At 32.7% G+C, this 22,062-nt stretch overlaps 3 protein-coding genes across 9 annotated transcripts; all 3 read left to right on the top strand.

Moving 5' to 3' along the window:
- The first annotated feature begins 6,367 nt into the window (after positions 1 to 6,367).
- Positions 6,368 to 10,874, top strand: BNAC07G36710D. Of its 7 annotated transcripts, none has more exons than XM_013861665.3 (3): positions 7,875 to 8,015; positions 8,241 to 8,593; positions 8,861 to 9,542. In XM_013861665.3, the coding sequence occupies exons 2-3, from the start codon at positions 8,321 to 8,323 to the stop codon at positions 9,398 to 9,400; spliced, it is 813 nt and encodes a 270-aa protein (XP_013717119.1). In that variant the 5' UTR covers positions 7,875 to 8,015; positions 8,241 to 8,320; the 3' UTR covers positions 9,401 to 9,542. The 7 variants fall into 7 exon arrangements, 6 of the variants coding, with proteins under 6 accessions (XP_013717119.1, XP_048618950.1, XP_013717118.1 ...); XM_048762993.1 differs by having other exon boundaries at positions 7,884 to 8,169; positions 8,304 to 8,593; XM_013861664.3 differs by having other exon boundaries at positions 7,886 to 8,169; positions 8,261 to 8,593.
- On the top strand, positions 9,572 to 10,784 carry LOC106420873. The gene is made up of 3 exons (XM_048764324.1): positions 9,572 to 9,956; positions 10,006 to 10,275; positions 10,390 to 10,784. The coding sequence occupies exons 1-3, from the start codon at positions 9,572 to 9,574 to the stop codon at positions 10,782 to 10,784; spliced, it is 1,050 nt and encodes a 349-aa protein (XP_048620281.1).
- A 4,504-nt stretch (positions 10,875 to 15,378) lies between the features above and the next one.
- LOC111207741 (transcription factor MYB102) lies at positions 15,379 to 17,273 on the top strand. Its single transcript, XM_022706058.2, has 3 exons — positions 15,379 to 15,989; positions 16,069 to 16,198; positions 16,276 to 17,273. The coding sequence occupies exons 1-3, from the start codon at positions 15,857 to 15,859 to the stop codon at positions 17,060 to 17,062; spliced, it is 1,050 nt and encodes a 349-aa protein (XP_022561779.1). The 5' UTR covers positions 15,379 to 15,856; the 3' UTR covers positions 17,063 to 17,273.
- Positions 17,274 to 22,062: the final 4,789 nt, after the last annotated feature.

Genomic DNA, 22,062 nt, shown 5'->3' with positions numbered 1-22,062 from the left:
AGACAAAAGAGATATTTCTCTAATATAAAACCGACAAGAATTGTCGTCAATACAATATCAGGTCCTGCAGACGTGATTGAAGGAACTGGTAAAGCAAACTTTACTTTACCGAATGGAACAAAATTTTCCATAAATAATGCTCTATATTCTCCAAGTTCTAAAAGGAATTTGTTGAGTTTTAAAGACATATATCTTCACGGATATGATACTCAGTCTGCAACTGAGGATGGAAAGAAATACATGTATGTAACTTCTGAGAAATGTGGCAGAAAACACATATTAGAAAAGTTTCCAGAACTTCCTTCGGGACTACATCATACTTATATCGATGAGATCGAATCAAATCTTTTAGTAAAACAGAACCCAGAAGAGTTCACATTATGGCATGATCGCCTTGGCCATCCAGGCACTACAATGATGCGTAAAATCATAGAAAGTTCACATGGTCATCCACTGAAAATCCAGGAGATTTCTCAAGGGAATAAAATGACATGTGTTGCATGTTCTCTAGGAAAATTGATCGTAAGGCCATCGCCAACCAAAATCGATAAAGAATCACCAAAGTTCCTTGAAAGAATTCAAGGCGATATATGTGGACCTATACACCCACCTTGTGGACCATTCCACTATTTTATGGTATTAATTGACGCATCCAGTAGATGGTCACACGTTTGTCTATTATCATCTCGAAATGTGGCATTTGCGAGATTTCTAACTCAGATAATCAAACTGCGAACACAGTTTCCTGATTATACTATTAAAAGAGTTAGACTAGACAACGCTGGTGAATTCACATCCCAAGCATTCAATGACTATTGTATGGTAATGGGAATTGAAGTTGAACATTCGGTTGCTCATGTTCATACGCAAAATGGTTTGGCTGAATCTTTAATTAAGCGTCTGCAATTGATTGCAAGACCATTGATCATGAGATCAAAACTTCCAACCTCTGTATGGGGACATGCCATTTTGCATGCAGAAGCACTCATTCGGATCAGACCGAGTGCATACCATAAGTATTCCCCACTACAGTTAGCGTTTGGTCGAGAACCAAACATTTCCCACTTTAGAATCTTTGGTTGTGCGGTATATGTGCCTGTAGCACCACCACAACGTACAAAGATGGGACCACAAAGAAGATTGGGAATATATGTTGGTTTTGATTCCCCATCAATTATAAGATACCTAGAACCACAGACTGGTGACGTCTTTACAGCACGTTTTGCTGATTGTCATTTTGACGAAAATGTATTCCCAGTTCTAGGGGGAGAAAACAAAAATGTTGGAAGTGATATAAAATGGAGTGTACCATCATTGTTATATCTTGATCCTCCCACTAAAGAGTCAGAACTAGAAGTTCGACGAATTATGCATTTACAGAGTATAGCTAACCAGCTACCTGATGCATTTGTAGATACCAAGACGGTAACTAAATCTCATATACCAGCTGCAAATGCTCCTGCTCGTATCAAAATGCCAAATGAACAAGAAAAGGAGGATGACACACGAGAGCCAAAAACACGCCTGAAGCGTGGTAGACCTGTTGGTTCTAAGGATAAGAATCCTAGGAAACAGAAGAAAGCTGAAATATATGATGCACCCAAAATAGCAGAAAATATTTTGGAGGAAATAAATGATAAGGATTCTGATGAATCAGAGCATCATGAATCAGAGCATCATGAATCGAAAGATAATCATGAGATTTCTATTAATTACATCCATAATAAAAGGATATGGAATAGAAATGAACAAAATGACCTTGATGATGCTTTCTCATATATTGTGTCAAGTGAAATAAATGAAGAAATCGATGATCCAGAACCAAAATCTGTCTATGAATGTCAAAAGAGACATGATTGGGAACAATGGAAAAATGCAATACAAGCTGAACTTGATTCGCTTAATAAACGAAAAGTATTTGGATCTATTGTGCTCACACCTGCAGATGTGAGACCAGTTGGGTACAAATGGGTTTTCGTTCGAAAGCGAAATGAGAAAAATGAGATTACGAGATACAAAGCTCGTCTAGTGGCTCAAGGTTTTTCTCAAAGACCTGGAATCGATTATGAAGAAACGTATTCTCCAGTTATGGATGCCATTACATTTAGATTCCTGATGAGTCTAGCAGCTGATAAAAATCTAGAGATGCGTCTCATGGATGTTGTTACAGCTTATCTATATGGATCATTAGATACTGATATCTACATGAAAGTTCCTGATGGATTTAAAATGCCAGAAGCATTAAGTTCCAAACCTAAAGAGTTATGTGCAATAAAATTGCAAAGATCATTATATGGGTTAAAGCAATCTGGACGTATGTGGTATAATCGTCTCAGTGATCATTTAACAAAAGAAGGATATGTGAATGATCCTATATGCCCATGTGTTTTCATCAAGAAAACAATATCCGGATTTGTAATAATCGCGGTATATGTTGATGATCTTAACATTATCGGAACTCAAAAGAAATACAAAAGGCATCAGACTATCTCAAAGGAGAATTTGAGATGAAAGATCTAGGACAGACACAGTATTGTCTTGGCCTACAAATAGAACATTCACAAAATGGTATATTTGTGCATCAATCCACATACACTAAAAGAGTGTTGAAACGATTTAACATGGATAAATCAACTCCTCTTAGCACCCCGATGGTCGTTAGGTCACTTAATATTGAAAGTGATCCATTTCGACCACCTGAGGAGAAAGAAGAGATACTTGGTCCGGAAGTACCATATCTAAGTGCAATTGGAGCGCTGATGTACCTTGCAAATTGTACACGGCCTGATATATCATTTGCTGTGAATCTTTTGGCAAGATTCAGCTCATCTCCAACCCGAAGACATTGGAATGGGATCAAACATGTTTTTCGTTACCTCCAAGGGACCATTGATTTAGGCTTATTTTATCCTAAAAGTTCAAAAGGTCAAATGGTTGGTTTTGCAGATGCAGGATATCTTTCAGATCCACACAAAGCCCGATCGCAAACAGGATACGTTTTTACGATCGGAGGCACTGCTATATCTTGGCGTTCCCAGAAACAAACGCTCGTGGCTACTTCTTCAAATCATGCTGAGATCATTGCACTCCATGAAGCAAGTAGAGAATGTGTATGGCTGAGATCAATGAGCCGACACATCTGTTCAAGCAGCGGGATTGGCGAAAATACGGAGCCAACTATTTTATATGAAGATAATGCAGCATGTGTTGCTCAAACAAAGGACGGATATATCAAAAGCGATAGAACGAAGCATATTCATCCGAAGTTCTTCTCATACACTCAAGAGCTCGTGAAGAAGAAAGAGATTGAAGTAAGATATGTCCAATCATGCGACAATGCAGCTGATCTCTTCACAAAATCACTTCCGACTTCGATATTCAGAAAACATGTTCGTAACATTGGAATGCGTCATCAGAAGGATCTATGACTGCTCATTCGAGGGGGAGCTTACGTAGTTGTACTCTTTTTACCTTACTATGGTTTTTCCCATTGGGTTTTCCTAGAAAGGTTTTTAACGAGGCAACAAAGACGTTAAGCGAGAGTGGATAGTGACACCGGTCCCCAAGGGGGAGTGTTGTGAAAAGTCAGAAAAAGAAACGCCGTATATGTTGATAATATAAAAGATGTGGGGCCCGTTGCACTATTTGCACAGTGAATTTCTTTTCTATATAAACGATCGTTTCGATCGATTGTAAAGATCATCCATTCCTTCTTCTTCTAATAACACATCCTATCTTGTTATCAGTGTTATCTTCTCCTACGGGTATAAAATTTTGCCCTTATTTAAATTTCTTCGATACAATAAAATTCTAGTTTTTTTTATAACAATTGGGATATTTTTATGGAATTTTTCCATTTTTTCCCACTCAAATATTGTGTTCTCAGGCCTCAAGAGTTTATGCACGTTTTATTGTAAAGGGTTTGGTTTGATTTCACTTGTAAATTTAATGCCCATTGGGCACATGCTTCCATTTAATGGAAAATGGGTTGACAAAAAAGAAAAGAGTTTAAGCGGATGTAGCTACTGATTTTACCTGACGTATGTCTGGAAATTACCTGAAAAGAAAAGAGTTTAAGCACGTGATGTATATATAATATCAGAAAAAGGATGTCTGGATATTACCTGAAGCTTCTTTGTGTCATATCTGTCGAAAGGCAAAATTTACTGATACTTATTTTTATATAAGAGCATGATTAACCCGAAGTTCTTAGGATGATGCTCTTAACGGAAGTTAAGAAACTGTTTCTTAACTTCCGCTAAAAACTCCACTCTAAGAATCTCGGGTTAATCATGGTCTAAGTACGTGAATTTCGTTACTTTCTAACGTGCAACTAATAATCTCGCCTAGAAAATCTGTATCTAAAAACACCCTACAAGATGAAAAGACTTTAATCATGGTCTAACTACGTGAATTTCGTTACTTTCTAACGTGCAACTAATAATTTCGCCTAGAAAATCTGTATCTAAAAACACCCTACAAGATGAAAAGACTTATTGGAACACCACTAACTAGGTTTATACTTGTCCAAATTAGAACTGAGCATATAGCTAAAGTAAAGTTGATTCAAGATGGCAACAAATTTCATTTGAGTAGCAAATAAGCGCCTTAAGTCGCCGGTAAACCCAGCAAAGTAAGTAGATTAGCCATTGGGTAAGGATTAGCCGTTGATTGGTAGAGGAAACAGCGAGCGGATGAGGATCCTACCTCGGTCCATGCCTAGTGGATCCAATTCCAACCACTCAAACCAAAGTGCTTACGTCTAATGTTGATTATGTTTCTTCTCGTGTACGTACCACTCCATTGGATGTATCAACATTTGCAGTTCATCAATGAAATTAAATTGATGTTACAAAAACATAAAAATAAAACTTATTTTTTTTTATCAAATCCAAGGTAACATGATTATAAAACGAAAGTAGTACATTAGTCAAATTGATCTAATACAAACTCATATATAATTCATGATTATGGATCAGCTCCAAAAGTACTAATTATATTATTAGGTTAAACTGCGTCGATGTATGAATGATTTTGTACGTTTGGCAGAGATTTTTAATCATATAATCGTGAAAAGAATAAGCAAAAATGAATATATACAATTCCAGAGAGTTCTCGAGTGTGTTGTTGTCTTTCCTCCAAATTTTATAAGATAACTTTTAATAATAATTGTCAACGTACCCATCAGCTCTATTATCGATCAAAATCCCAATAATTGACAAAAAAAAATATTAAATAAAAAAACTTGTAATCATATCAATATGTAAAATGCAAGACGTACCTAAATTATATATAATTTGCATGAAGTCTTACGCGAGTCCCTTAAGTGGCAACATCAACTGCACAACTATTACGATTTCGTATCAAATTTTATTGTTTTCTGTATATATGGACAAATGGACCTTTCGTTCATTGTCTGGTGACTATGCTCCTTTCAACTGTTTAGGGTTCAAAGGCTTTTGTTTATATGAATAAAAAAAACTTTGAATGATGAACAAAATAAATGAATCTATATGTGAACAATATATTTTATTAATTTATCATCTTTCATATTTCTTTTGAAGAATTATTTGATAAACATTGTATATGTGTGGCTCGTTAAACACCACTAAATCAACGTATTGCAAAATGTAAATTATATCGACAACCAAAATAATAAAAACTAAACGTTTAGTATATATTTTCAAATAATATCAGATCAAATTGTTAATTGCGATTTTGTTGCATACAATATTATGGATCCATGCGGACCGCTAGACCATACATGATACAGTATCATGTGTATATAAATAATCAGTTAATTAATTTGTCAAAAACGTTAATCAGCTAATGAGATTTGGTCAACTATATATACACGTGGGCTTCTCGTTGTGGCAAATGATACACTATGCGCAAGGAAAGCCCTAGCTAGCTTTCGACAGATTATAGCCTAATATAGCATTAACACCTAACCTTATTCTTAAATTTTAATTTAGATTGACTCAATTAATAATTGGTTTAACGGCATAATTTCGCACCTTGTAACGATTTCGTTTGTCGTTGGACCCGATAGATTCTTCAATCTCAAGCACCAAGACATAACCCTAATATTACGGATCATTAATGTTATTTAATTAAGCATCTTTAAATAGTCTCTAAAATAGATCAATAAGAGTACGACCAATGGAAGATTCTACCTATTGGAGTTCTAAACATATATATATATGTGTATATATATGTATGTATATATAATTATGAATCCCATAATTATATGTGTATATATAATATATACATATACATATGTTTAGAATTTTAATGGGTAAAATTTTCATTGGAGGTGATCTAAGACCTCTGGTTATATAATAAGTAATTTTTATGCGTCAAGTTCCTAATAATTTGGATTGATAAGTATAAGACGATTAATAAGATATAGTTTTATGATGCTTACATTAGATTTAGTACGCAGTGGAGTCTAAATGTAATCAAATAATATTGATTTGAAAGTGATACAAGTATCTTTTCTGAATTCCAGTTAATTATTCACAAATCTATTGCTGTTCAAAATTATTTGAAGTTCCTATAGTACGCAGTGGAGTCTATAGGTTCTTAACTTAAAACGGTTCGATAATCCACACTGCGGTGTAGATCTCTGCCACAAGAAGACTCTGAACATTGTCTGATAGATTCTTCGTTCGTACTTTCTTGCGCGAAAAATATATCTTACAACTTGAATAGAGAAAATAACTTTTTACAGCGACTGAATTTATTCAGTTGAATAGAAAACACATATTATTCTATCGATGCAAACACTATCTTCAATCATGAACAATCTGCAAACATTACATCTTTCTTTTGACAAATTTGCATGCATTGATCTATTGTTTTACTCTCTGCATGTAGTGATGAAAGAGTACTTCTCCAAATATATTGTTTAGAACAACTTCTCCAAACAGGCTTTGTATTCAATGGCTCTAGTTTAAATGAATGAATGATATGGTTGCACACCAAAAAAGAACAACTTCTCCAAATATTTTATGATCTCAGTATTTCTTCATCACCTTGTTTTTAGATCCATCATCCATATCTTAAGAATTTGATCAATAAATAATATCTCTTTGCTAATTATTTTAAAGTTTTGATCTATAAATAATACGTACTAACGTATTCTTATAATGTGCAATATATTTTTATTTTACGCTTTCTTTTGTGGGAAGAAAAGAAAGAATTTATTCATTATATATACCAACACAAATTGTCGAAGTGTGCTGGTTTTTTATCCATATTCGATGTATATAGAGTAAAATTGTTTATATCTGTGAATCATATTTTTCGCCACAGAAATTCAATAAAATATTAGTTAAAAAAACAATAAATTATCTTTGAAAAACAACATTTTTATGACAATACGTAAATAAAAGTTTAGAAAAGAACACGAGTCGTAAATCTAGTGGTTCATACAAGCGGCAAATGGTCCTCACATCATGCCATGCAAATGTACCAATCGTTCTTTTTATTTTCCCTTGGATCAGCACGTGAGCTTCTTTTTAACGTGAGTCGTTTTGATTTTTCGGAGCCGGCTGCTTCGGCTAAAGGTTTTTTTTTTCCGTCTGCTTTTTATTAACCAGTCAAAAGCCCAAAATACAAAGTCCAAACACATTACAATAAAAAAAAAGAAACCCAAAACAGAAAGACAATTCTCTTGTTCGTTTACCTATCGCTGTACGAGCGATCAAACGCGGCGGCTAATCGCTAGCGGCAACGACAAAGATTTTCAATCGCTATTTTTTCCAGCGTTTGTTTTATTATTTTAATAATGAACCCAGTAAATAACAATTTTACCCTTGGTTTTTTAATGAAACTACTAATGAACCTAAACCTAAATGTAATATTTTCTATATTTCTCTTGTTGCCGTCAAACTGTAACGATTCTCAATCCTCCACTTTGATTCTCTCTCGTGGCCAAGCTTGTTGGGTTTCTCAGTACTCCACTTCGATTCTCTCTCGCGGCCAAGGAGCTTCGTGCCGCGGCCAAGCTTGTCGGTTTTGCTCTTATGTTTGTGCTAGTGTTGAGTTTCTGTGAATGAATACATAATGCATTGTTTTTGATGTTTATTGTTCCTCCTTCTTGTATCCTTTCCGGGTTTTCGGAGGAATCACTCTTAAACAAGGATGTCAAAGTTGACTAATGACGTAAGTCTTTTTTTGTTAATTATTCTTTGGCTGAATTTGTGCTGCTTGGTTTGGTTGGTTTTTGATTTCAGGGCTGAATTTGTCCTGCTTGGTTTGGTTGGTCTTATGATTTCATGGCTGATTTATTAAATTAGAACTGGACCGATGAGGAATGTCGTTTCTTTTTTCAACTGTACTTGGAAGAGAAAAAAAGGGAAACAAAACAAGGAATGGATTGAATACAACTGCAAAAGAGTTCATTGTGAAGACATTTGAAGAGAAATATGGAGAGAAGCATATATGGGACAGATTTAAGAACAAGTATGATACTTGTAGAAGGATTTACGTAAGCGTTAAGAAGCTGATTCATAACAGAACTGGAATGGGCTATGATGATATGGGAAGAATAAACATGTCTGATGATTGGTGGCAAGAACGCATAAAGGTAACTTGTGTACGTTTTTGTTTTTAAACTATTTTCTTTTCCATTGTAGTATTTGTTATGGTTAAAAGCATAATGTTTTACATTGTTTAGACATGCGTATTGTTTTAGTATCATTTGAATTGACCATGTGATGATTTGTGCTCTGACCCACCATCCACTTTATACCGTTTAGTGCTCTGATAATATTTTTTTAATCATGCGGTGGTTGAGGAACATGACTCATGCTACGTAAGAGATTATAAATCAGTGATTTTTTCAATCTTACAGGAATGGCCTGGAGCTAGAAAATACAAAAATAAGCATGTTCCTAATATTGATCTTTTTGAGGAGAAGTTTGGTGCCATTACTGTCACTGGGGCAGAAGGGTGGAGTGCTCAGCAAGAAGAGTCTAGCTTAGATTCCAGAGTGAGTGGAAACAATGATGAGGAAGACGACTGTACAGATATGCCACCACCAGTTGGGGATACACAAAACAAAAATGGAGGTTCAAGATCAAAAAGGAAGAGGAAGGAAGTTGATCCGAGTACAGAAAATGCTGCAAGATGTAATGTGATTCTTGATGAGAAGAATCAACTGATGGGGAAAATGATATTACTGATGGAGCGTGAAAACTTACGTAGCGGAGAGCGTGGTGTGGAGATCCTCAATGATTTGCCTGGAGTAAAAAAATGGTCTAAGTTTCATCTGGCTGCAGTTGATCATTTGCTAGCTGATCTAGCAAATAGACAAGGGTTTATTGCATTTTCTAGTGCTGAAGATAAGATTACCATTTTAGAAAATAGGATGGGCATAAAACTTGACGATTGATGTTTGTTTACGACTCTTCTTATTGATGGTTTTTGGTTAATGTTTTGTTTGTTTACGATTTTCTGTTATTGACAATAACATTATGTTACTTTGAATTTTGGATTATTATTATGAAAAGATCAGCTTATTAATTTTTGGATTATTATTTTGGTTTTGTAGATGATTAGATGGATGTGGTTGAATGATGATGATTTGCCAAATACTCAAAGAGTGATTCAAAGGACTGATAGAGGTGCAGGATGGCGTCATGTTCAACAACTGATGCATGGATCAGATCAGCAATGTTATGATATTCTGCGAATGAATCAAAGGACATTTGAAGATTTATGTAGGATGCTCTCTACAAGGTATGGATTACGAGAGACTGATAATCTCTACTTAGAGGAAAGTGTTGCAATGTTTCTTGAAGCGGTTGGTCAAGATAAAACTAAGCGGGTTCTTGCAGACAGATATCAAAGGTCACTAGATACAATACACAGAAAACTTGATGAAGTTTTGAGTGTTCTTCTCAAGTTTGCAGCTGATACGCTAGCCAGAAGAAGGAGAATTCGCAAGGGTAAACCCTATCTTGAGGAATGATGACCGTTATTATCCATATTTTAAAGACTGCATTGGAGCACTTGATGGAACTCACATCTCAATTCGTCCTCCAAGTCACAATGCAGAAGCATACAGAGGTAGAAAGCAAGAACCAACAATGAATGTCCTTGCTATATGCAACTTCAATATGAAGTTCATATATGCATATGTTGGTGTACCAGGTCGAGCACATGATACCAAAGTGTTGACTTACTGCGCAAAAGAAGAGGCTAATTTTCCACATCCTCCTAATGGAAAATATTATTTGGTTGATTCTGGATATCCCACCAGGACAGGTTATCTTGGTCTGCATCGTCAAGTTTGATATCATCTTGATCACTTTAACAGAGGAGGACCGCCAACAAACACTAGAGAATTGTTTAATCGGAAGCATTCTGGTTTAAGAACAGTGATTGAACGGACCTTTGGAGTATGGAAAGCAAAGTGGAGAATACTAGATCGAAAACATCCAAAGTATGGTTTGACTAAGTGGATGAAGCTTGTTGTTACAACCATGTCACTACATAATTTCATACGTGATTCACATCGAGAGGATTTTGATTTTGTTCATTGGGAGAGAATACAAGAATATCATGCTCATGGTGATAATGTTGACGGTGATACTTCTCATGGTAATGGTGATGATGATGAAGATGAATCACCTGATGATAGTAGTGATGATAGTAGTGATGATCATGCTCATGGTGGATATACTCCTTATGAACCAAGAGGTGATAGAGCTATGGAAGGTGTACGTGACTACATTACAAATGAGATGGGTAGAGGAGGTCGTTTGCCATACTAGAAAATCTTTTGTAATGCTTTATTTAAGTTTTATATTTACTTTAGACTTTGTCTTTATGAAACTATAATATTTCATTTGAGGTTGCATTTATATATTTGTGTCATTTATAAGTTTAAAGTAATTTTATTTAACGTTCAGTCATAGAGATAGCATAACAAACAACTTAGCAGCAGATCAGTCGCTAGCGGCAGCGATTACTAACCGAACAATCGAGCGACTATCGCTATGTCAGCGATACTGAAACGAACAACAACAGCGATATTTAATCACTGCAGCTAGTCGCTACCGCTGGCCGCTATCGCCAGCGACAGCCAAACGAACAGGGCCAAACTAAAGATACTATTTGGACCTTAAGCCCATTAAGCTACAACCCGTAACCAAAGATGCGCCACTCGATCCACGCGTCAAGGTATTAGCATGAACGGGACACGTGTTGAAGTCCTCACCAACGAAAAAACACGCGTCACAAAACCACCACATCTTGACCAACACGTATGTCAAATCCAGAGACATGATCGGCGTTACACCGGAACATAACCAGAAGCCGAAACCGATCAAAGCTCTCCACCATCGATCATGAACTAGAGAAGAAACCACTAATCACCTTCTCTTTCTCATCGTCATCCATTTTTCAAATTGTGAAACATCAATTGGCCAACGTCGAACACAAACCAGAACAAAAGAACCACCAACCATGCGGATAACTCCGGAGGATAAGCCGCCATCAACACAAAGACAGCGTGACACGGAATCAAAACCGACTGTTCACTTTCAACGAATAGGTGCAACGTCAGAGCCAAAAACCGACCGACCACTAAGAGAGAAGTGTGTCGTCGGAAGGAGAGCCAACCATGGTGAAATTTCACCGGAAGACACCGGTTGATATACAGTCACATATTGATTGGTCAATAATGTTTTTGGTCTGTAAAGTTATCACAATCTGTCCACAATTTTGATGTTTTCTAAATTTCGGTAAATATCAAAACTCCATTATTGTCTCTTTTTTTTTGTCAACCAAAACTCCATTATTGTCGTCACTCGAATTAAATGCGCCAAGTATAGTCGAAAATTGTCTTTCGTAAATTTATGTAATCCAAGGCTCCAAGCGAAACGGTTGGTCCAATATTTTAACTAAATTATTTCTCTTCATTTTCAAATATTTTATTATCTTTAAACTCCTCATATATATTGTTCTTTTTTTTATAAGTACCTCCCCTCAATATATTATTAAAATGGTCACTGAACCATATCACTATTCCAATTATGGAGAAACTTGATCAAATCGAAATGAAGATCAAATGATCAATACGAATCCGACGACAATATATATATTATATGACCACTCATGTAATATGTCATTGAGACTGTATACTAAGTATTTTAGATAAAAATCCCCCAATCGTACATTTAAATTATAATCGAACTAATTACGTAATCCAAAATTTTCTTAAACTTCGTTAGATTGTAAAGGTGAGGATCTAAGAGAGCCACGTATCATAGTATATATAGTTCGAGCAGAAAAGAGTTGGGTGGTCAAAGTTAAGTGTAATTTGTAACGTATATATTTTTGTTCTTACATGTTTTTGTTATTGTCGTTAACTTTTTAAACAAAAAGTGGAAAATATAGTCCAAAGAATAAAAACCACGATAGGAGTTGAAACTGAGAGGGAGAAACGAAACTGGCGTCTTCATGTTGGCGACAGGTAATAAGAAAGCTTCTCACAAAGCTTGGAGAGCGACGCTCTTTCCACAATTGACAAATATTTAGTAAATGTCATATTTCATATATTTGTGTTTTATTTTATAAAAGACTTAAACTTTTTATCTTTCTTTATCGTGTTTCATTTTAAATGACTATTTATGTTTAAAAAATTAAACTTTATTTTTTTAATGAATTAAGTTGGTATAACTCTGATAAATTAATTTTATTATGTGGTTAATATTTTTAATAAAAATAATTATATACTTTTAATAAAGATTTATAATTTTCAATGAAAAATCAATTTTTTTTATGAATGCTTAAATTATATTAAGAAAAGAAAAAAATAATTAAGAATGGTTGGAAAAAAAATATTTGAACTTGGACTCAATGGTCCAAAGGAAAAAAAAATGTGAGAATTTGATCTAATTTCTTAATCGGCCCAAACGGCCCAAGAGAGATCTGATGTGGACAGTGGGCTGGATCTGAAAAAATGGCCCAATATAGATGTATTATTAATATTACTTGATTGTCTTTAATGAAACCTGCAATGTTAGTAAAGAAAGGGCAGGCTAAGGTAAAAAGGACAATATGATCCTGCTTTAATAGTATAAATTCTTGGGTTCACCCCCTAGAATTGTGTCATTTCATATTCGGTATCTTTAAAAAAAGGAAACAATATATTGTCAAATTGTATTATCTTTTTAAAATTAAAAAGTAAAAGGAAATAAATAAAAAATAGTAGTAATTACAAAAAAAAAAATTTTTAACGTCGTCAGCAAAACATTAAACCCTAAATCCTAATTCCTAAACCCTAAATCCTAAACCCTAAACCTTGGGTAAACCCTAAACCCTAGGATAAATCTTAAACTCTAGGATAAATCTTAAACTCTAAATCAAAATCACTAAAACCTAAAACACTCAAGGGTTTAGGGTTTAGGACTTAGGGTTTAGAGTTTTAGGGTTTAGTGTTTTTATTTAGAGTTTAGGATTTATCCAAGGGTTTAGGGTTTATCCAAGGGTTTAGAGTTTACCCAAGGGTTTAGCGTTTACCCAAAGGTTTAGGTTTACCCAAGAGTTTAGGGTTTAGGGATTAGGGTTTAGGGATTAGGATTTAGGGTTTAGTGTTTTGCTGACGACGCTAAAAAAAAAAATTTAATTCTTTTTTCTTTAACTGCTATTTTTTTTTTTATTTTTATTATAAAAATATAATATAACTTGATAATATTTTGTTTCCTTTTTTAAAAGATATCAAATTTCAAATAAAGAAATCCTATTGGATGGTAAACCTAGAGGTTCATCATAGGGGGTGAACCCAAGAATAACTCGTAATTTAATATGCAACACAAGCAAATATATAGTTGATTCACCGTTTTTTAACGCTTAAATTTTGGAGAAATTATAAGTTCACCATCCAATAATATTTGAGTATTTGATATTTGATATCTTTTAAAAAAGGAAATAAAATTGAATATCCAAATTAGATTATATTTTTAAAATAAAATAATAAAATTACATAAAAATAGTTACAAAAAATAAATTAATTAATATTGTTAAGTCTTCGGCAAAATACTAAACCCTATACCCTAAATCCTAAACCCTAAACCCTAAACGTTAAACCTTAAACTTTGGATAAACTCTAAACCGTTGGAAAATCTTAAACCCTAAATCATACATTAAAAACTAAATTTTAATAACACTAAACCCTAAATCCTAATCACTAAACCCTAAACCCTTGGGTAAACTCTGAACCCTTGGGTAAACTCTGAACCCTTGGATAAATCATAAACTCTAGGGTTTAATTTTAAATATTTTGATTTAGAGTTTATGATTTATCCGAGGGTTCAGAGTTTATCCAAGGGTTTAGAGTTTAGTGATTAGGGTTTAGGGTTTAGTGTTATTAAGATTTAGTTTTTAATGTATGATTTAGGGTTTAAAATTTTCCAATGGTTTACGGTTTATCCAAGATTTAAGGTTTATAATTTAGGGTTTGAAGTTTAGGATTTAGTATTTTGCTAACGGTTTAACAATATTTATTTATTTATTTTTTATAACTATTTTTATGTATTTTTATTGTTTTATTTTAAAAATATAATTTTATTTGGAAATTCAATTTTGTTTCCTTGTTTAAAAGATATCAAATATTAAATACTCAAACACTATTGGTTGGTGAACCCAAGAATTTTTCTTAAATTACAATAGTATTACAATTTTCGTTTTTACAGTAACCAATATAGTAATACCAATACTTATGCGCTAACTACGATAACTACATCATGTTAATTAGTCGTCCCCTCCTTTAAGAACGAGATTTGAATATTTAAGCGTATTTCTTTTACAAGTGAATTTCTACAATATGTGAGTATGTTGTTTACATTAAATATGGTTACGTCGATTCCCATATGCTAGAGCCAGATAATTTTATAAATTTTCGTTACGTTTTTTTTCATTACTTCCTTGATGTTGTAACCATTTTAAAGATTATCGATGATTTGACCCTAAAGATATTATCAATGATTATTGCTGAGAAATTGATGAGAATAAAGGTTACTCTTGTTTTATTTTGGAAATGATCTTAGGTTGTTTGACTCATATCATATATATGTTTCATGATCATGATGAATATTTTTTTTTTGCTAAATTACGATCATGATGAACAGGACTAACAAAACTGCATTTTTCAACGTTACAGCTACTTTTAAGAGTTATCAAAGTTTCAATAGAGCAAGATATATTATATAGGCTTATTAAGATACTTTTATTAATTTTTAACAAACTATTGATCACCGCTCCAGAAAATGTTTAGTAAATTTAACAGTACTCACGAGGAAACAATGACACAACCTGTTTCAAGAAGTATCTTTCACTATCCTATTTTTTAGCAGAAAAAAACATGGTCGGTGGTGTTCTCTTGAGTTCGAGTTTGAGTTTGTGAATGGTATCCCTTTAAAAAAGTATGTATTTTGCATCTGCGCGGTTAGTTATAAACGTCCTGTTCGATTTTGTAGTTAATATGTAAGCATGAAAACAGACTCAAACTCCAAAAGGAAATCATCAAGCCAGTAATAGGCATGTACATAATAAACAGATACCATGGTATAAGTATAAACACAACATTTATTCGATTTCTTTTAAGAAAAAATTAAAGGGACACGTATAGTAATTGTGAAACCGAGGACGGCGCCGAACCATATTGACTTCTCCCCTCTTCTTCAATGCCTATATATACTTCGTACTTTCCTTTACGTACCATACGACCTTTGTTTCTCTCTTTCTCATAATTTCCTTTAAACTGTCAGATTAGCTCATAATAATTGATAAAAGCAGATTGACCAACTTCTTGTGATTAATCATTAATCATCAAAAACATCAAATGGGACGATCACCTTGTTGCGAGAAGAACGGACTCAAGAAAGGGCCATGGACTTCAGAGGAAGACCAGAAGCTTATCGAGTATATCCAGAAACATGGATATGGTAACTGGAGAACCCTCCCCAATAATGCTGGTATGTCTCTTAATTTGCACTTTAAATCATGTTTTTTGTTTCCATTTTTAATCATTTTGTTTCATCTCTTATTTATCAGGTTTGCAGAGATGTGGCAAGAGTTGCCGATTACGGTGGACTAACTATCTCCGACCAGATATAAAGCGAGGAAGATTCTCCTTCGAAGAAGAAGAAACAATTATTAAGCTTCATAGTTTCTTAGGAAACAAGTGAGTTTTACTTTTTTTTCTCCGACAATATTTACTTTAAACTAGTTCAAGATTCTTATGTGTCTTTTTTTTAATAGATGGTCTGCGATTGCGGCACGTTTGCCCGGAAGAACTGATAACGAGATCAAGAACTTTTGGAACACACATATAAGAAAGAAGTTGATTAGAATGGGAATCGATCCTGTGACTCACAGTCCGCGACTCGATCTCCTCGACATCTCAACCATCTTAGCATCATCTCTATACAATTCCTCTTCACATGAATCACATCATGTTAACATGTCAACACTCATGATGGATGCTCATCGTCAGCAGCAACAATATCCATTGGTTAACCCCGAAATACTCAAGCTCGCTACTTCTCTCTTCTCTCAAAACCAAACCCAAAACTACATGGTGGATCATGACTCGAGCACCCACGAGAACCATACGGGTTATCATAATGACGTTAACCAAACCGGAGTAAATCAATACCAAACCGACCATCAAGAACTCCAGTCTTGCTTGCCCCCATTCCCCAATGAAGCTCAGTTTAATAACATGGACCATCGGTTCAATGGTTTCGGAGAACATACTCTCGTTTCAACCTCGAATACGTTGGTCCAAGATTGCAATATTCCAACGTTTAACGATTATGAAAGCTCTAGTTTTGTACTAGATCCTTCTTATTCAGATCAAAGTTTCAACTTCACTAATTCGGTCTTGAACACACCATCCTCAAGCCCCACTACGTTAAACTCATGCTCCACAACTTACATCAACAGTACCAGTTGCACCACTGAGGATGAAATGGAAAGCTATTGCAATAATCTCATGAAGTTTGATATTCCAGATTTTTTGGACATTTGTGGTGTTATCATATGAATTCAAGAAACAAAATAAATTCATTGTTGGATCGTTTTTATTTTACTTTTAAAATTTTAAGACTTGTTTTTGTGTATTTGCATTTGTTTACATGTAAAATATCATTGTTTTCTTGTTTTTACTTAAGGGTTTATTACTACTATTTTTAGTAATGGAGTTTTCATTATTGATATCCACTTTATATTTAAATATTTATATTTGGACGGCTTTACTTTTACATATGATTCAATGATGTATAATTGATATGAGATGCTAAAATTTCCTGATATAGACATGAAATAAATATTTTATTAATTACATTATTGACTTATGTCATGTTCCCCAAAAGGTATTAATGGGAACGTATGAGCCAAACAAACTTCTAGGTCCAAATGATTCACCATATAACCTGTATATGTTATACGTATTTCATTTTTATGATCACAAGATCAACCACATGCATCTAGGCCTGGATTTATTATCTAAGATTTGGATTCGATCCGAGATCATATTCGGATCCACTCCGAAAATCCGGATATGCGAAGGGCTGGATCCGAATCCGGATAATAAAATGTTGGATTCGTCAAAACAGAATCCGAATTCGAATATCCGGATCCGTAACTTTTATTGATAATTATTTCAAAAATAGTAATATCTATATATACAAATTAGTTTATATAATCTTTTATAATAGTATATATAAATTTGTAATAGTATATACAAAAATAATTAAAAATCTTATATATTTTTTTATTTTTAAATTATTGTTAATACTTTGATATAGTTAAATATTATTTACTATTAATTTTAAGGATATCCGGATATCTGCCGGATATTACAATTTTTAGAAAGATACTCGATACCCGGTTATCCGGGAACCCCGAATCCAGATAAAAATAATAAAAATATGGATACGCCGGATAAAAATTCAGATCCGGATACTTTAAAATTCTCCGGATAGTCTATTTGTCCGAAGCCTACATGCATCCCAGCAAAATCTAAAGTATTATTTCAAATAAACTATTAATTATTGAGTCAAAAAAATTAATGATTAATTACATCTACACTGGTATTTCTTTTATATCATCTCTACAACTGCGAGACAACGAGTAAATGAAAAGGCAACAAGACACAAGACAAGCCTGAGAAGACTCGGAGTAATATTTACTAGAAAAGACAAATATAACCATAGAAGCTTCAGTTCCATTAACTTCTGCACGTATAGTAGTTTCTATGGAGTCATAACTATTTGTTACACGGGATTACAAAAGTACCTATTGGATGACGAGTGTCAATGAATTGGCATGTAATTAAAGAAAAAAGTAAGCCTCCATATAATTGAAATCACGGCGTAGGTTTTTGTAATCGCTTTACACGCGTATGTATCAAACACCATTTAAGACAAGTACACGTGGAACTCAATAATAGATATGTAGGTCCCGCTTGTTATGTGTTGAACGATATTTTGGATGAGCTGTTAATTTTTGACTCATGGATTGGACATAAACACTTTGTGATCGAATAAATGCTGCGATTTTGACATAATTTTTTCATTTCATGTGTATTGTTTTTCAGTGGACCTTCTAAAAGGTATACATGTCTGATGTCTCTCTGTCAACTATTTATTGCTGTATTTTTTGTTTGACATCTATTTATTGCTGTATATAAGTATATTATACGATTACTTTTTGGCGGTACCGTTCTTCATTTAGAGATCATAATGATTTCTGATCGGTAACGGCATGATTAACCCCAATCTTTTAACCCAAGTTTTTAACTTATGATTTGATTTTTTTTATTATTTTTCTTGTTTTTTACACTTTTCTGTTAAGAGACGGCTAAGAAAAGATTGGTTTTACTTTTTATTAGTTAAAATCTAAGAAAAGATAAGAACCGTCTATTAACCGAATCTAAAAACCCCAATTAAAAGACTGAGGTTAATCATGGTCTCATAACTGATCATTTCGTAGTTTATAAAGCAAAGTGTTATGTTGTCATGTGTATGTGTGTGAAATATACATAATTGATTACCAAAAAATAAATAAATAATAACCTAAAAGGTAGGGGGCCAAAGAAATATTTTTCCAATATAGAATATCAAATTAGCTCTTTTTAAGTTTATACAACTTTAGATGTCCCCAAACTTTTTTTTTGTCACAAATATAAGCTCTAATGATCAACATAACCAACATATTTTATAAATAGGTAAATATACACTTATTATATCTTTAGAGTTAATTAATCTATACCTTAAAGTTTAGAGTTAAGAGGTGAGATTTTGGGGTGGGATTTTAAAAATTTTAAAAATAAAAAATAAATTTTAAAAGTTTAAAAATAAAAATTTTAAAAATAGTTTCAAAAAATATTTTCTAATTTCAAAAGGAAAATTTGAAAGAAAAAAAATCAAAAAAATTTTTATAAAAAAGTTCGAATTTGAAAACATATAATTCGAATATATATTTTTATTTTATTTTTAATTTATATTTATATATTTAAGGTATAAGAGTCTTTTACCTCTTTACTAAAATCTATTTTTGTCATTTTCTTTTTTTGAAAGTTTTTTTTGTGACAAAGCCTGAAAATAATTTATTTGAGAGAATTGCTCTAATTATTAGGTTCTATGCTAACCTTTTTTTTTTTGCATCGTTTAAGATTTCACTAAAACAAGGTTGCGGGGTATTATAAAACCCAAAAACATCATTTTTCGTAAAAAGTTGAAATTATAAGTTGGGAGAAAAAACTGCAATATTAATCTATTGACTTCAAAACAAAGAATCAGATAAAGTCTACCAATAATTGTAAAATAAATTAATTTGGGCGGTTGCGTATATGAATTTCAGACCCATAGCAAAAAGTCTACCAATATGCTTCCATTTGTTTTCGTGTGTGTGCGCGTGTCTCTATGTTCATGACAAACAACAAAACGTGTTTTTTCTCGCATACAATTCGTGTTGTGTTGTGTGTTTTTTTTTTTGAACATACAATTCGCGTTGTGTTTATATGTACCATTTGATCATAAACATACAAAAGATTGTGGTCAAGTTTGGAGGTTCATAGAGCTAACCTAATCTAACTCCCTCCAAAATTCAATATCTAGTTTTTCTACCAAGTTTTATAGGTAACTATTAGATAGTGTTTCATATTATATAAGTCGGATTTGAATTTGTGATGTTGTTGTTCGTTTTTGAAGGAGATATATTCCACAGAAGATGAAAATACTTCAAGCAAATAGTATCGCCTAATTTACTCGTATCAAGATATAAGTCAAATTTGAATTTGTGATGTTGATGTTAGTTTTTGAAGGAGAATTATATTCCGTAGATGATTAAAAAAATTCAAGAAAATAGTGTCGCCAAATTTAATCGTTTCAAGATATAATTGACTTTGTCATCTGCATCATCCATCCATATGGTCCTATTTAAAACTTCCCCAAAGCTTATGAATTAAGCGCGAACATTTGAAGTATTGTCTTTTAAAGAGAACACTAGATCTCGATCCGCGCAACCGCGCATATTTTTGTTTTCATTTATTTTTATATAAATATTTTGTTTTCAATTCTAAAATGGTATATATTATAAAATATATGTGTCCATCAAATTTTAAAACATAATAAGTTTACGGTATATATTTTCATTGAATAGATTGTTTCAAACTTTCACATGTATTTGTATCTTCTTCTATATATATATATTCGGATTATTATTTCATTGTTAAAATCGAAACTATATATATAAAGATTAGTAAAATATTATTTTATTGTCATATTCAAAGATATTGTAACATTTAACAAATTTGGAAAGTTTTTAAAAAATTAAACTTTTCGATTCATAGATTTATATTATCGAGTAAATAATTAAACATTTAGTATTTTTTTAATTTTTAAAATAAACTATATAGTTTAAAATTTATTTTCATTGGTTTAAGGTAGTAAAGATTAATCATTGTTAGATAATATAATTTTTGCTATTTAAAAATTTTTTTTTTATAATTTTAAAAGTTAACATCGACAAATATTTAACATATAGAGGTATAGTATTGCAACATTAAATTATATCTATTTAATTTATACTATATATAAATACAATGGATCATCTATTGTTTAAATCCAATTATTAATAGTCCAATAAAAATTTTTGGTAGACCCAAAATTTAAATGATAAGATTAGAGATTAAATGTAACATAATTTTTAGGAATAGGTCCATTAAAAATTAAATCATACAAATTAAAATTGTGATTTCTGTTTTAATACATAAGATTTAAAATATTGTCGTCAAAAAATTGACTATTGGACTTTGGACTTTGATAGTAAACTTTTGTCGTCCGTACGGCCAAAAGCTTATACTGTAGTTATAAATGGTCGATCACCACCTAATCCGTACGTCATATATACGTCAGAATGGGTTATCCACTTTCCCCCACTCTAATTATACAAAGATAAAGGACATTATAGAACATTATAGTAAAACAATGAAATATTACATACATTACGAAAGAGTACAAGGGTTGATACATAATACTAAATAAATTTGGAACGCCTTATTTATACGAACAGTGACATCATACTATTTTAAATTAATCATTCAGATTAAAAAAAAAAACTAATTTTATCCTGTCCAAAGTAAACAAAATTGGAATTTAGTATACTTAATTAGTAGTTTGATAGAAGGATATATATAAATATACTTGAAAACATATTAATATGTGTAAAAATGCTAACACATACTTTTTGTGAACTGGATTTTTAAAGTCAAATAAAAGCATTATACAATCATGGCTGCCCCATATCCTTAATAAGTTCTTTTGAAAAATGATTTTCTTCTAGAAAAGCAAAACAACAGAAGCTCAATTTCAAAACCTTTATGTAAAAAATCAGTAAGACCAATTTTGTCACACATGGATAGAAAGTCCCAGCCGTCCAAAGGGAAAAACTGTCCGGATAGTCAATTTCAAACGTTAAGATAAGCACCTCTAAAGTAGAAATGTGTCTTTTGCGCATAGCGTTATATTTTTCGTACTTGGT

The sequence above is a fragment of the Brassica napus genome, chromosome C7, assembly GCF_020379485.1.
Source record: "Brassica napus cultivar Da-Ae chromosome C7, Da-Ae, whole genome shotgun sequence".
Taxonomy (NCBI): Eukaryota; Viridiplantae; Streptophyta; class Magnoliopsida; order Brassicales; family Brassicaceae; genus Brassica; species Brassica napus.
This window is presented reverse-complemented; position numbering and strand designations above follow the sequence as displayed.